This window comes from Hypomesus transpacificus, chromosome 19 (assembly GCF_021917145.1).
Source record: "Hypomesus transpacificus isolate Combined female chromosome 19, fHypTra1, whole genome shotgun sequence".
NCBI classification, from domain to species: Eukaryota; Metazoa; Chordata; class Actinopteri; order Osmeriformes; family Osmeridae; genus Hypomesus; species Hypomesus transpacificus.
The window spans coordinates 6460547-6475179 of record NC_061078.1 but is presented as its reverse complement, the minus strand read 5'-3'; the positions used below and the strand labels follow the sequence as shown (position 1 = coordinate 6475179).

At 45.5% G+C, this 14633-nt stretch overlaps 1 protein-coding gene across 2 annotated transcripts in view; it reads left to right on the top strand.

Moving 5' to 3' along the window:
• The first annotated feature begins 4147 nt into the window (after window positions 1-4147).
• Window positions 4148-14633, top strand: part of glg1b (golgi glycoprotein 1b) — a 28226-nt gene continuing 17740 nt past the window's right edge. For both annotated transcript variants that reach the window (XM_047041648.1, XM_047041647.1), the window contains exon 1: window positions 4148-4510. In XM_047041648.1, the coding sequence (XP_046897604.1) occupies window positions 4193-4510 (318 nt within the window). In that variant the 5' untranslated portion in view covers window positions 4148-4192. The remainder of the gene's footprint in view (window positions 4511-14633) is intronic.

Below are 14633 nucleotides of genomic sequence, written 5' to 3'. Positions count from 1 at the left end.
ACTCAAGGCTCACACTTCATTGTGGGATTCATAATCATTTGAAGCTGGTGCACAAAAAAATTTAGTTCCACACTAGGCCAAAGATGTGCTGTGTGTTAGGCCTATTGTAGGCTGGTTGCTGGTGAGACTGTATCGGTTTTAGTATAACGTTTTTGTAAAAGAAAGAAGGTAGCTTGTTAAAGTGATAACTGGCTGACTGTCTGAATGTAATACAACGTAATTATTTCAACAGACACTATTTTCCAAAGTATTGTAAAGAGGGGAATTTAAACCTGTGAGCTCTTGATCTGCTGTCCAAAACATACAGCACAAAGAAAGTCAAGTTTGTCATGTGGCTTGTCCAACCAACATGGTTCCAGAGGCAGGTACATGTGTGGACAGTACGGCAAAAGCCTTGCCTCAGAAGATACTCCCTGTCTGAGGGACACTTTCATGGATAGGTCTGTTTCACACATGATCAAAATGAGCCCACAGTCTCACACATTTCCAGGGTCCTGTTACGGTAATGCATTGTGAATATGGAATATATTGATATGTCATTTCACCTGCTTGTTTAACCTCTTCCAAAATCATGGGGTTGGTTTCCACTCTGTTTTTGTAACTGGCTTCACTTCTGGGAAGGTTTTCTAAAAGACATTTGGAATTTGCTTCAAATCCAACACATTTGGGATCGCTGCCATCGGTATCCCAGTTTTAATCACCCATCCTCAGTGTCCAACCTCCCTAATGCTCTTGTGGCTGAACGGAAGCACATTCACACAGACACACTCCAAAATATTGTGGATAGCGCTCCCAACTCCATATTTATGCCCATGGTTTTGGAACAGTAAGTCCAACAAGTTCATACAGGCGTGATGGTCAGGTGTGAACTACTTTTGGCCAAACAGTGGAGGTTATTTCTAGCAGCCTACCGGGCCAACAGTATATGGTACGTTTCTGGTCAGATGCATGTTACCATGGCACCTGTGAGCAACAAATTCACACGCATATGACCCAGTTATCCAATAAATGTGTTTTTATTGCGTCACAATTGAATTGCGTGATCAATTACTAGCATTCCAAATGTTGTCTTTCAATTTTATTTTCAAGACATTTTGAGGTTATCTGTTTGTGTTTAGTTATAAGGGCAATAGCGATGTTTAGGCAGCAGGTTTAAATTGATCGACACTTTGACGATGTTTAAAAACACATTCCAATGCGGATTTCTATCCTATGTTGTAGAGAACAGCACAGCCTTATCTCATAAGACTTCCTGCCACAGGGACACTTTGATGGATAGGTCTATTTCGCAAACGATTAAAATGAAGCTACAGACACCCATTTCCAGGGCCCTGTCATGGTAATGCATCGTGTACATGGAATATATTTCCTACAGTCATGTGAGGCTGAGGCTGAGTACATGACATGAGAGCTCTAAGTCCACAGCTATCAATCAATCTCTCTGCGTTGAACGCTGTCTCTTGCTGCACACTGCTTCCCTCGACTTTTCTATGTATCCCATCATACCCTCTCTGTCTGTTCTATTTTCTCTCTCCATTCTCTCTCTCTCTCTCTCTCTCTCTCTCTCTCTCTCTCTCTCTCTCTCTCTCTCTCTCTCTCTCTCTCTCTCTCTCTCTCTCTCTCTCTCTCTCGTTCTGTCACTCTGCTTCATCTCAGAGAAGCTTAGGTGCTGGCTGTGACAACAGCTCTGTATCCTGGTTGTATATGGATGTAATTACTGGTAGAACGTAAGTAAGAGACATTGTAGGGAGTCCTAGTCTCCATGGAGGAAACACTCGACTCCTGCATGTGCCACACTGAGGGCAAAATCTGTCTAATGTAAGAGAGTAATGAGAGCTGAATTTGTTAAAGAACATATTCGACAGAGCGCATAAGTGGGTAATAAGAATGATGAATACTTCTGAAATATGTGACTGCTCTGATGGCGACACAAACTTGATGTGAAAGATATTGACCTGGTGCTGAGTCAGAGAAGACTTCTTCACGGCCGAATCAACAGAGTTGGTCTTCAATTTGTAATCAGTCTGAATTGATTTCTCAATCAGAGCCAAATCTGTCCAGACTCTGCACAGGCTTGAGGAATAACAACTGCAGTGTTTGTTCTTCTGACTCAGGTTTTCCTTTGGAGCTTCTCTTCCTCTGTCTTCAGAGCAAGGCCGTAGCCATGGAGTCAACATTTCTTTTGATAATTTTGGACAGCGTGCGTGGTTGCCTGTCGTAACGTAGCATATCTATATTTTTACATCAATATGTTGGGGGGGATTTGTCCAATATGTGTTATGATTACGGCCTTGCTTCAGAGGATATAAATATCAGCCCTAAATATAATCTTATAAACAATATTTCGCTTTCTTTGCCAATCTCTCTAGAATACCTCAAACTCCAGGTGGTGTCCGTTGAGGTTACATCTTGAACATACCCATCTTCTACCCTTACCTGGATATGAAATAGATTTAGAATATTTCTTATTATTCTTGGTTCCTGGGTCATCTCATAAGCATCCTGCCAGTTGCCCGAGTGTTTCAAAACTGAGGCCTCCTCGACTGATTTGACATTTTTCACGCTGTGTTGCACCTCCTGCTTTTGTCTTTATGGTGACACAAAGATCCATATTCACAGAACAGGTGATTAATGCCACTCCTTCCACACCATGGTGTGAGCCAGGCACCAGACATAACACTCAGTGGCAAACTACTATTGGAGGGTTGCGTACTTTTGACACAGCTTCTGTGGTCCCTCAGCAATTACCGCTTGACTCACAAATCATCACACTTCCAGAGTGTCCCTGCTCCCTAGCTAGTACTGAATTCAATTACTGCACAGTAGCATTATAACCTGTCCTTTTGATGTTTCACTCTCTTTCCCCCATCCAATAAAAACACAGCGATGATGAAAATACACTCCCAGGCAGTTTTGTGGCTTTTGTGGGAGGCTGTAGAAACATTCGAGCAGAAAAGCGTGTGCAGTGCCGGAAGGGTGGGTTTCAGATTTGTTTGTGGTTTATCTAAATAATTTCATTCGGGCTGGAAATATGTTACACCCAGAAAATTCTGAATTATTTCAGCATTGGTTTTCACAGACCTAATTTCTTCCAGAAATCAGATTTAATTCTGTTTAGATTCTATTGTCTTTTCTCAACACTTTTCTGAGATTTGTGTACAAATATATCTGTGAGTAAATTTGAATACGTAAAGTTGAATCTGAATTTCTCCCTCTGCTTCTCTGTTTATGCAAATGTGACTCTGCCCTTGTTTGTAAATGTTCCCTCAGCCCTCATACATCATGTGTCTGCTAGGCAGGTATCCGAGGCCAGACACAAATTCACCTGGAGCCTCCTGTGAAAGATGATAATCCCACAAAGAGATACTTATATCTGGAGAGTCTGCAGCAGCCTCAGGTGGAGTCTATTTCCCCAGTCCCTTCTTTGTTCTGACCCCAGTCTAACCTGCAGTTTATTGACCCACCTAGGCCTCCTTCCGGGAGTCTACAGTGAGACAGCCGAGGGTGTCACGAGGCTTCTCGTACATATGTTTGTAGACTCAAACACCGCATCGGAGAAAAGACTTTCTGAGATCACTATGGGCTGCTTCTTACAAACAGCAGACAGTGACGTTGTTCTACCTCTATTACCAAAGCGACACAGAGCTTGACTTTGGTTCTAACAAATTGCAATACAAAAAATGTACCACAACCATCTCAGATCAATTACCGTTCCTCTTCTACGGTCACGTCAATAAATACATCCAAATGTTTTTAACATGGAAATTAGGAAATTGTTTTGCTCTACTATAAAAAACTGGCATTATCAACATTGACTATTCAACGTATTATTTACGATTATACGACAATATGTCACTATTTGCCAACAATTCTATTCGAGGTGGCGGTGGAAGGGATTTATAGATAAATCTGTGCAAGATCCGTTTCTAAATGTATTTCGCGGTGTGTGCTTGATTGAGCTAGATAGCATGTGAAACACAAATATTCTTATAATTCACCTTTATAGTAAACACAAAACATGCATTAGTCCTGTAATTTCCCCTAGAAAAACTATTATCACGTTGAACGGCGTTTATCTAGTACTCATACGTCTATGATCCAGTGAACTCCCCCCCCCCCCCTAAAAAAAAAACGCGCACGCAGAAGAACAGGAGTGGCGTATTGCCGCTTTGCTAGAGCAATTTCCCCGAAGATGGCGGCGTGTAGACGTGTTCAGCTGCTTCTGCTGTTGATGTCCGTGTCATTCTGCATTTGTACCATTCAAGCATTTAAAACACAAAATAATGGAATTGGAAATGGACTCGGTAACCAACAAAACGCTCCTGGGCTTAACGGAGCGGCAGTCCCAGTCAAAGATGTCCCGGTTGCCGCGGCCTCGCAGCCACGGAGGACAGCCGGCTGGAAGCTGGCAGAAGAGGAGGCCTGCAGGGAGGACTTGACCCGGCTTTGTCCGAAGAACACCTGGACCAACAACCTAGCCGTGCTTGAGTGTTTTCAGGAGAGAAAAGAGGTACGCATGCTGGAGTTTGGGCGAGGCCGTTCCCCTTGTTTTCATGTGTTGAAATAGGGTTAAGCAATGCTGCTTGGTTGTGTTGGCTGTGTGAGAGTTGATGCGACAATCAAAAGAACACAAGCTAATGTCGAAGTCTGTGCACCATATACTCTTAGTTAACTGTACCCGTGTTGACATTAACATGTTTTGCCTTTTTGCCATGCGTTGCAATATTTTGATGAAAGCATTTGCAACGAACACAGATCGATCACTTGCCATTTACAACTCTGCATACGGAATTAATACATTGAAATCCTGTTAACGGTGCAACTTGGCTTGTGAGTGTGAGATTGTCATCAGATATAAAAACTTATGTCTGTTTTAGTCTTGATGGACCTTATCCTGACCCTCGGCAGTATCGACTCTTCAGGAGGAGTACATTGTATTTGTACGTCAGGGATTAAGCGATGTTGATCATATGGGACAACAGGACTGATATTTTCACCCCCATTGTTGTAGGCGAGTGTTTTCACAATTATGAAACCTTTAGTAGAGGGAGCTAGAGGTGTGTATCTACACTTTCCCCAAACTGAATATTTTTTTTGTCGGGATTCTTATCAGCCAAATTGCTATGTGAATGAATCAGTTTAATGATCATAATCATTTATCAACGTCTTACTTTGTCGTCCACCGCATATCTTTGTTGCTGATTCGACGAATTAACTGTAAAAGAGGTTATAAATGCTATAATATGTTTTGCTGGGTAATTAATTCTCTCTTAGATTAAAGGCCTTGAGCAGCATTTTCAGTCTTGGACCTTGTCAAGTTCCAACTCTAAGAGTTTGTTTAGTAGGTTAATACTGCTGAAATACTACATGTTCAGTCAGGTTAAGGTCCAATCCCTCCCCAAACCCCAAATCAGTCACACGTTTATAGCCATATGTGGTTTAACTCTCTACTGCCATCGCACTGGGAGAGTCATCTTGTTTTCCCTTCTCCCTGTCCTTTCTAAATCACTGGAGCAGTCCACACATCAGTGCAAACTAAAGAATCCACCCTGCCCTCTAAGAATGACTGTTTCTCACACCCCTCAGCGACACACTGATGATCAGAGACACGGTAGCTGTTATGTCTGCTGATAAGACTCGTGACCCATTTTATTGAGTCCAGTTTAGTTCCCCCCCACCCATCTTCTTTTCATTTCTGTCTTCGGTTCTATGGCTGGCCTGTGCCTTTTATCTGTAGGATGAAACATTTAGTTGTCTTCTCTCTCTGAGCCTCTCTAATCTACTGAGATGGCAGAGTTGTGTGTGTGTTTGTTTTATTAGCCATGATTTCGAGTAAAGCCGTGATGTTTCTCACACTGGTGAAAGGATGGATTTGAAATGTCATCTCTGGCTTAATGCCCCCAGCATCTAGACTCGCTCTAGAAGCCTAACAACACCTTGACTCCGCTCCATTCAGCCGAGCAGACATGCTCCAGTATTCAAATTCTATTAACTTGTTTTCACTCCTGTCTCTGGTTTTGCTTTGGTTATCTGAAACCATGACAACGCTGCAGCCCCAGTGTGCCAGCCTAGTGTGCCACGCCAGTGTCAGCGTGTAGAAAAACCACACAGTTAACCAGGACCATCAATCTTTATTACACATCGGTGTTCTGCTCTGTTTGCAGACACACAGTTGTGGTGGGTGGAGGGGAGGGGAAGAGGGGTGCTTGACTAGCTACTCTGATCATAAAAAGTATGGTAACCATTCAATTCTGATTTGGCATTTTAGAAATGTTTGGATGCTTGGCATTCACCCCATTCACCCCCCCCCCCCCCCCCCACCTAATGTACCCAACAATGCCATCCTCAAATCTGCTGAGGCGAGGACTTTCAGCAGCTTCCTCCAACGTGGCCCTGAGTGGGACCATAATTATTGAAATAATGACTTCGCTCCAACTCGGTAACAGCTGTGGCCTTCTGAAGAGGTAAATGGCTCCTATAGATCTCTCTCATCTGCTCTAGGCAGGGACCCAGTTCGAACCCCTCCCACTCCCCAACACCCCAGCAGCGCTATCATCAGCGCTGACGCTCGCTCGCGAGGCTGGGGGCAGCTGCCGCGTGTCGGAGTCTGCCTGGCATCAGCCGGTGTCGTTCGTCTGCTCATCTGCATTTTGAGCAGAATCCTGACAGACGGATGAGCCGTAAACAAAAGGGTGAGCGTGACTGATCTGGAGGAAGACTCCCCAGGGACGAGGAAGGCGCCCACAGGGAACGGAGAGGAAGAACTCAATGGTTCATCAGTCTTTAGTCCTCAGAGTAGGCTGTTTTGTTGTGGGGGAGTGAGAGAGAGACTACTAGAGGAGAAGGGTCTGTGGGAGACTTGTGTTTAAGGCTTGTGAGTCATGTTTAGTAGTTCATTTTTCTCGTTTCTCATCTCTCGCTTCTTCTCACTCCGTCCTGCCCCCCCCCCCCCACCCCCCCCCCCCCCCCCCCCCCCCCCCCCCCCCCCACCTGATATCACATTGAAGCAGACCTCTCTTTCAGCAGCTCAGTGATTCAGGCTGTCCATGAAGGCCCTAATGTGTCTAAATTACCCATCTTTTCCACCTTTACTACTTAATGGGGAACAGAAACTCTGGACCGAGTCGCAATGGGCTCATTGTTGGGGACGATAACGAGAGAACTGGAGGTGGGCAGCCGGATACTGCAGTCACTGCAGTGCTTTCACTTCACGCTTGGAAAAGGTATTTTGTGCCAGTGAGTGGACCTTGATGATTTTTAATTAATGCCGCCTTCCACTCCGTTTTAAATGTAATGTCATGGCCATTCGTTATGGTGCTGATAGGGGGTCAGAGGGTGATGGTATAAATTCTGGTTACAGGAGACTGCTGTAACAAAAGAGCCCCCCCCCCCCGGACTGCCCCTCTGCCCTGACCGTGCGGCCAGTGTGGCGGTGTACAGTGGTGGCCAGAGTGCTCTCGTCTCTCTATTCAGACCTTGGCTTTGCTGATGCAGCTTAGCCTTTAAATGCTCCCTGAACTTCCATCCCATTCCAATGATCCATTAAAATGATGCACTCTGTGTGCTGTAGTCTGACTTGGCAGGGAATTAAGGTTGAGGCCTGCATATCTGCTGGCTTGGAAAGACAGTTATTTTATCTTGAATGTACCAGATGAAGACGGAAGGAACAGTGTTGTGACAACACAAAAGACTCCTTGGAGGAAGTCCTCATTATTCCAGCTCACCAGCTCACATGCCGTGTTTCCAACACTCTGTTTCTCGCTCACTTTCCACCTACCCTCACCGCTCTTCACTCCCGCCCTAATCCACGCGCCCTGTCACATGTTATTTCCTGTGGCGGTGGCTCCTATGTGCGTGGAGTGAGGTTGGCGCCGCAGCATGGACCTGCAACCCGGCGTGATCTGGCTTGTATGGCGGAGTACCGGGTCTTCTGTGCTGAACAGTCATGGAGCATAAAATCCCTGAAGCCAGACTACTTCTTCCAACAAAGTTAGAAATGAACAAGCCAGTGTTTAACCGAATTACACCCCCCCCCCCCCCCGCTCCCATTCCGCTATCTCTCAAAAATAGTTGATTTCTTAATCAACACCCATAAAAGATGAATGTGCCACTGTGTCTGTTGTTGTTAGTCTGAGCATAAGAAACCGGTGTAATCCTGGGATAGTTTACCACAGTGTTTTCTTCATTGGTGATTTTTCTTTTGATCCTGAGGATGAAGAGGAACGCTGTTGATGCATTGGTGGGGATGTGTGCGTGTGTGTGTGTGTGTGTGGGGGGGGTGGTGCTGGAGACTGTTAAAGTTTACTGTGTGCTGAAGGCAGACTTGGCTTACGTCAGAAGTGAATGTTGATGACATTATCTTCACAGTCAGCACAGAGAGCCAGATGTATCCTCCCCCTCAGCTCCTCTGCAGTCTGATGGACTTGGAAGTGCCTTGTTTAATGTGTGACTGTGGCCATCGTCTCATCTGCATGATTACAGGCTGGTGGAGGAGGTGTGTGGGAGTGCAGTGCTGAGGGCAGTGTGGGTCACACTGTAGGGATGGTCACTTTGAGGCTGATTAAGTGGCCCCCAGATTGTCTCCCTCCCTCTCTTTGCCAGTGGTTAAAAAGAAGACCAGCTGAATCGTTGTCGAGAGCCTGCTGTGTTCATATGCTTAAATTCCACTTTTTATCCGGGGGTGGGTATGCTTGCGTTCAGCTTGTTTGTGGGGGCCAACTGGAGGGTATGTTCCCTCTGTAGCTCTGTTACGTTTGATAGCGAAGGCAAGGCAATAAACAATAACTGAAGGGTATTCCATGGGTGTGTAGTATAGACGCCGATTGAAGCAGGGCTTCAGTCGGCAGCTTGCACCTGTCCTTTGCAAACCTGTGGAGGCTTCAGCAGGGCGACAACAGCTGTGGCGTGTGTGTATGTGTGTACACAGAGCAGAGAGAGACGTTTGCCCTGTAGGAGAACAGACCCTCTGATAAGGACACTGACGCACTCCCCGACACCTACACACACACACAGACACACACACACACACACACACACTGCGGGGCGGCTCTGATTTCTGTGTTATCTCCCCGTCGCAGTGCATGCCCGTTGCGCCCAGGGATGGATGGTTTATGTGGCCCCGGGTTTCATGCCGCACCGCCTGTGTCACTACGCCCCTTGCCACGGAGCTCCATCTCAATCTCTGCAGAGGCCAGGCCCAGAAAACGGAAAGAAAGAGAAGGAGAGAGGGCTCCCCCAGAGTTTATCCTATTAGAGGATGGGAACAAAAAGACGAAACACACACTGACACCGTCTCTATCCCAGATCGATGCCACACACAAACACCCACACACACTCCAGCCCTGGGGGCACCTCGACAAATGCAGGACTTTGTATTCAAGTCCACCCCTCCATCGGATTGGAAGGAGCCCATTATCATGCCATAATCATGTCGAGCCTATTCTAAATGTCAGCCCACAACCAACAACCAAAGCACTTTACTTTTCAATGTCTTAACTTTTTAAGAGATTTTTTCTAGCCTACATCCTCGACCAGTGAGGGACGGCAGCAGGAGGGGTTATGTTGAAGATGAAGTGATTGCTGTCAATAACCAGTCTTTCTCTCTCCTCAGACAGATGGAGTCGACAAGGCTGACCACCTAAGGCCATGTCGTGTGTGTGTGTGTGTGTGCTGCATGCTGCTTAGGAAAGCAAGGTGGATGCTGTGATTAGAATGAGAATAAGGTGCTGGCTAGCAAGCGTTTCACCTCCAAGCTGAGTGTGTGACGTCAACTGCTGCAGCCTTCCAGAAGGCTTCTGAGAGCAGGAGAGAGAGAAAGAGGGGGGGGGGCAGCCTGACAAGGCTGCGGAGGTCACATCATCACTGATGTTTTTCATCCTGGCTTACAGTGGTTTCCAAGTACAAAATACTTTCAGTGTGGAAAATCTGTCCGGAGGGGGTAATTTGGGATCTTTGGAGGATGGGTGTGACATGGCTTAGCAAATCAAGATGGAGAAGACAAGTCTGTGTTCAAAACTGTGTCTTTCCTCCCAGATGTGAGTTGTATTGCCGTGACTTGCACTTAGCAGACACGCTGCCTGAAAGGATGCAGAGTTTTCAGAACTCCAGTGTGCTCTGTGACCTTCTCCTCGTGCATGCAACACATTACTGCAACAAGATTATTTTACAATCAACCCTGGCCTGTGGAGGGCCAGGAGGAAGACCAGACGCCCTACTTGCAAAGTCAGTCCTTTTCACATTAGGCCTATTCCCTGACCAAATTATTCCCCTCTATTTGCAGTTTTATTAGCCTAGTTCGGAAAGCCCTTTATCTGCAAGCAGCAACTCCATCTTTTAATTGCTCTGCTTTCATTCCCAGCTTCGGCACAGTGGTTGGCGAGCAAAGCTCTTCTCATTCCTCTACGCCTCTTTATTTCAGCCTTGAACCCCCATGCTTATATTTCAGTGTTGAAACTGTGGTCCCTGAAAAAAGATCTCTTCCCCCCCCCTCTGCCTCTCTCCACAGTGCTCTTTGATGCTGGTGAAGCCTGAGCATGCTGCAGGCTCCAGACTAAACAGTTGCAGTGGTTTGAAAAGTTCAGACTGCCCTTAGTTGTTGTGGTCGAGTGCTGGGCTTGCATTCTTGGGGTAGGGTGACAAGTTTATTCAGGCCTGGTTCAAAAATGTTTTTTGGTTTTTGTTTTAATTGGTATAGAGAAAAGTCCCAAAGCACCATCAAGTGCAAATATTTTAGATGTTTATGGAAAAAGTGAAATGATTCCGATTACGCTGACAAGCCTAGAGCTACAGAGCCAATGTGTATCCGTGCGTGTCCCGGCTTGAACTTCATATTGTTTACATCCATGTCTGCTAAACGAAAGGAACCTACATGGAAATGCTGTGATAGGCTAATACTGTCAAAAATGCACACAGAGCTGGCTTAAAGCTCAGCTACATTCTTCGTTTGGTAGCAATGTATTGACATCATGCAGACCATGTGCCTGGATTTAGGCTACCTGCAGTTTGCTATGACTACAATGTGTGCATTGGAGTACAGTAGTGCAGTCCATTGTTGGGGGAGCAGGGCAGAGTCACAGAGTTGGCATGTGGAGGAAAACTGGGGTCACTGCAGTGAAGTGTGTTTGCCAAAGCTGGGAATGAATAGAGACCCCCTTAATACTGGGTGCAGAAGAAGACAGGAAATGACCCGGTTAGGAGACATACTTAGCCAAATTATTGAGCTACTATTAGGCAAGGGAACCTTCACCCTTCACTTCCAATTGATAAGTCATAAAGGTTACTTCTGAGGTGTGAATTTGCAAAGTGATGTGACATGGAAGGACGGAAGTTGGGGAGAAGTGCTGATATTGTGTAGCCTGACGTTGTCATACTCATAATTCTAGTCAGAATATGAGTCTGAAAACTCTCCGTTGGGCTGTGACTACGGGGCGTGTTTCAACCGAACTCGTAAAACAAATGCCTCTTCGCGCAATTGGATAGACCTACAACCAATCAGAGCAACGTAATATGTTGTTTGTTGAAAATGAATTAAACCCAAGCGCTCTTTCGTGACGTTGTTGATTACGTTACTGTTGATCATCTGTCCATCATCATGTAAAGCCCGCCCTGGCAATTTCATTGGTCCGTCCCGATTCTGGTTTTCTGTAGTTGTCCCCAATACGAGACCCTCCAGACCCAACTTCCCGAACAAATTTTTTTGTGGCCGGGGAGAAGTTGGGCTGGCAGCCAGGCTAGATATTGTGCCTACTTTTGAAGGAATCTTCTAGCTTTATGTGCTGTAAAACAGCTTGATACGACCCACTGGAATTGCATTGTCTTCAATCAACCCAACAGCAGAATTGGCTGCAATCATAAACAAGGAAGATTGAAAAAGAAATTGCACTTTGACAGTTTCGAGAGAGGGCTGAGTGGTTTGTCTCTGAAAACGTATGCTGTCCAAAGCAACAACACAAAACAAATTTGCCAGACTCCTACTCATAATGTATCAGGATGTTTGTGTTCAGTGATGTTACACTTTTGGAACACAATTAGAACAAAGTTTTTTATGTGCTTAGAAAAGTCTAAAACGATTTTCAGAATAAGCTCACAATTATTGATTTTAATATAGTGCAAAATATTAGGAACCAATGCCACCAGCAGACCAGAGAATTGCCCGTGCTAATGGACTTGAAGCCAAATGAGCTGAACTTTTTCAGATGGGATGGCCAGCTAACTCGTGCGTGTGACCAGGAAGCTAATGAAATCTGACATTGGTGGACAGGACTGAATTTACTTCTACAGTAAGACAGTTCTTCACATCTCCAGTATGCCCACATGTCTAACTGTTTCTGATTTGGTCTCTATGACCTAACCAGCTGCATCATTGTTGTTACAGTAGATGAGGCCTTTGAGATGGCAGGAAAACCACAGCTCTACTATTTCAGGAAGTGACCCTAACCGGTAAGACTACATCTGTTTCAGCGACTGCCTCTCTAAGCCCTTGGATAACCCTTTCGACAAATGTAGCGGTACAGTAGTAAATAGGCCACAACAAGTGCAGAGTATTGAAAGATGAATGACCGTGTAGTCTCATCTTCATAAGACTAGATCAATGAGATGCCTTCAAAGTCTCCCTGTCAGAAGTCATTTGAGGAAGTGCCAGTGAATCCTACTGGAATATATCCAGCAGCCAGATATTCTTCGTCAATTCTATACATGTCATATGTGTATGAGTTAGCCAAAGTGATATTGACATTGGAAGTGCAACATAAAAAAACCTCACCTACTTCAGCAAGTTTTTTGTTGTTGGTGTATACATTTTTTACTGTGAATGACTGTTGAGAGACAGATGAGTTACATGTCCTCAGAAGTATCCGATGGCCATTGACCATTTCGCTGCTGCCTTGGGCTAGCCAAAGCTAAATACAGTTCCCTATAAGGGCACTAGAGAAGCTTCTGGATTGGGTCCATGAGATTGCTTCCTGGTGATTAGATCCAGGTCCATTAGCTACGCAGGTCAGTGCTGACACATTCCATAAACTTGCTTCCTCAGCTGGCCATCAGCATCACAGAGATGATGGTCTTCCACAGCGCCTATCGCTTTAGACTGAGACCTGTAGAGAGCGTGCAGAGCCATTCACAGAACAATGCATGCTGCTGGGGTGAGGACACCTGCCGAGTCATTTGCATGTTGGAAGGAGAAGCGCTGTGACTTTTCCACTGTTTGTAGGTCAGTCCTACAGACAGAGAATGAACGAAAGGTAATCTGATGACTTTTGGACAACCTAACCCTGCCCCTCCCAACTTATAGTGTTTCACCTGGAGGGGGAAGGGAAGGTCTCTCTCTTGCCTCCCACTGGAATATCTCTTACCCTCGAAGGTCCACCCTTGGCTATTCAAACTCTGCTCTTTGACACACTCAAAATGTCAGCGTCTGTCTCTTGAAATAAACCCATTTTACCTCTCAGCTTCCCAGCTGCTGACAACAGCACCTTTGCATGCTGAAGGCTACCCAGTTCTTGTATTGTCCCCCTCTTTTTACTTTGACTCAGTAGCAGAGCAAAGTAGCTACCTAGTTAGCAGCAAAAGGCTAGTTAACTAGTCGGCATAAGCGACAAGTTAGCAAGATATTTATCAGCAGCAAGCTAGTTAGCTTGTTAGGTCATTAGCCACATACCTGTTGGGCAGTGGCCTTGTTTCTGTGGTATGTGCTATGCTCTTGGTGGGCTTGCATAGCATGGTGTATCTGTCTCACATAGCAGTACAGCAGCTACTGCCAACGGAGAAGATATTTAGAGATATTCCTGGAATTGGGTCTATGAGCATGCGTCTGGCAAACATGAGGATGTTTTCCCTCTTTCTCCAGACAGTGTGGCCCTGGCAGACGAGCTGATTTAGTGGCCCTGATATGCTCTATTGAAAGCCTTTCCCCTTCTCTTGAGGACAGTGAAGTGCTACACCCATCTATTTCCCTCCCGTTGTCCCTCCGTTCTTCTGTGATAAGGTTGTGATAATAAGAGAGCAACTCTGGATTTTCCTGCCTGCTTATTTCGTGCCGCCTATTTTTCACTTTATGGCACAACAACCTATATTTTGCTACAGAGTCATGGTGTGTGATGGTGCGTGGAGCGGGAATGCAAATGCTATTCCTCCACTATACCCATGATTTCCTCAGAGAACCACAAAGCCATGATGATGTTAATTAAACTAGTGGGATGATTCGTCTTCTAGCTCTGACAGGGAGATTGTATGCTTCACAAAAAATGCAGTGCGTGTCTAACCTCACATGCGTGCCTGTGTGATAAGACCAGTGCTGTCCTAGCATTTTACTCTAAGCAGAGGGCGGTGGCAAATAGATTCTATAATACACTTCTAATGACCTCTATGTTAGTGCAGGAACATGACTAGCATTCATGACTTATTCCACATATCTAACAATACCTCTGCATAACCCTGGTGCTGATTGACAGCCATAGACCCGGCCCATTTGGACCACATAGTAGCCCGTCTCATCTCCAACTAAACACAGTGGCCTCAGCACGGTCTTATTGCCATCTGGGTCAACTGTATTACCAACTGTATTACATTCATGTTGATGGAGGACGTTGCCTTGTTAAGGCCCTGTGTGCCCCTACCCCCTGTTTTCATCATTGTCA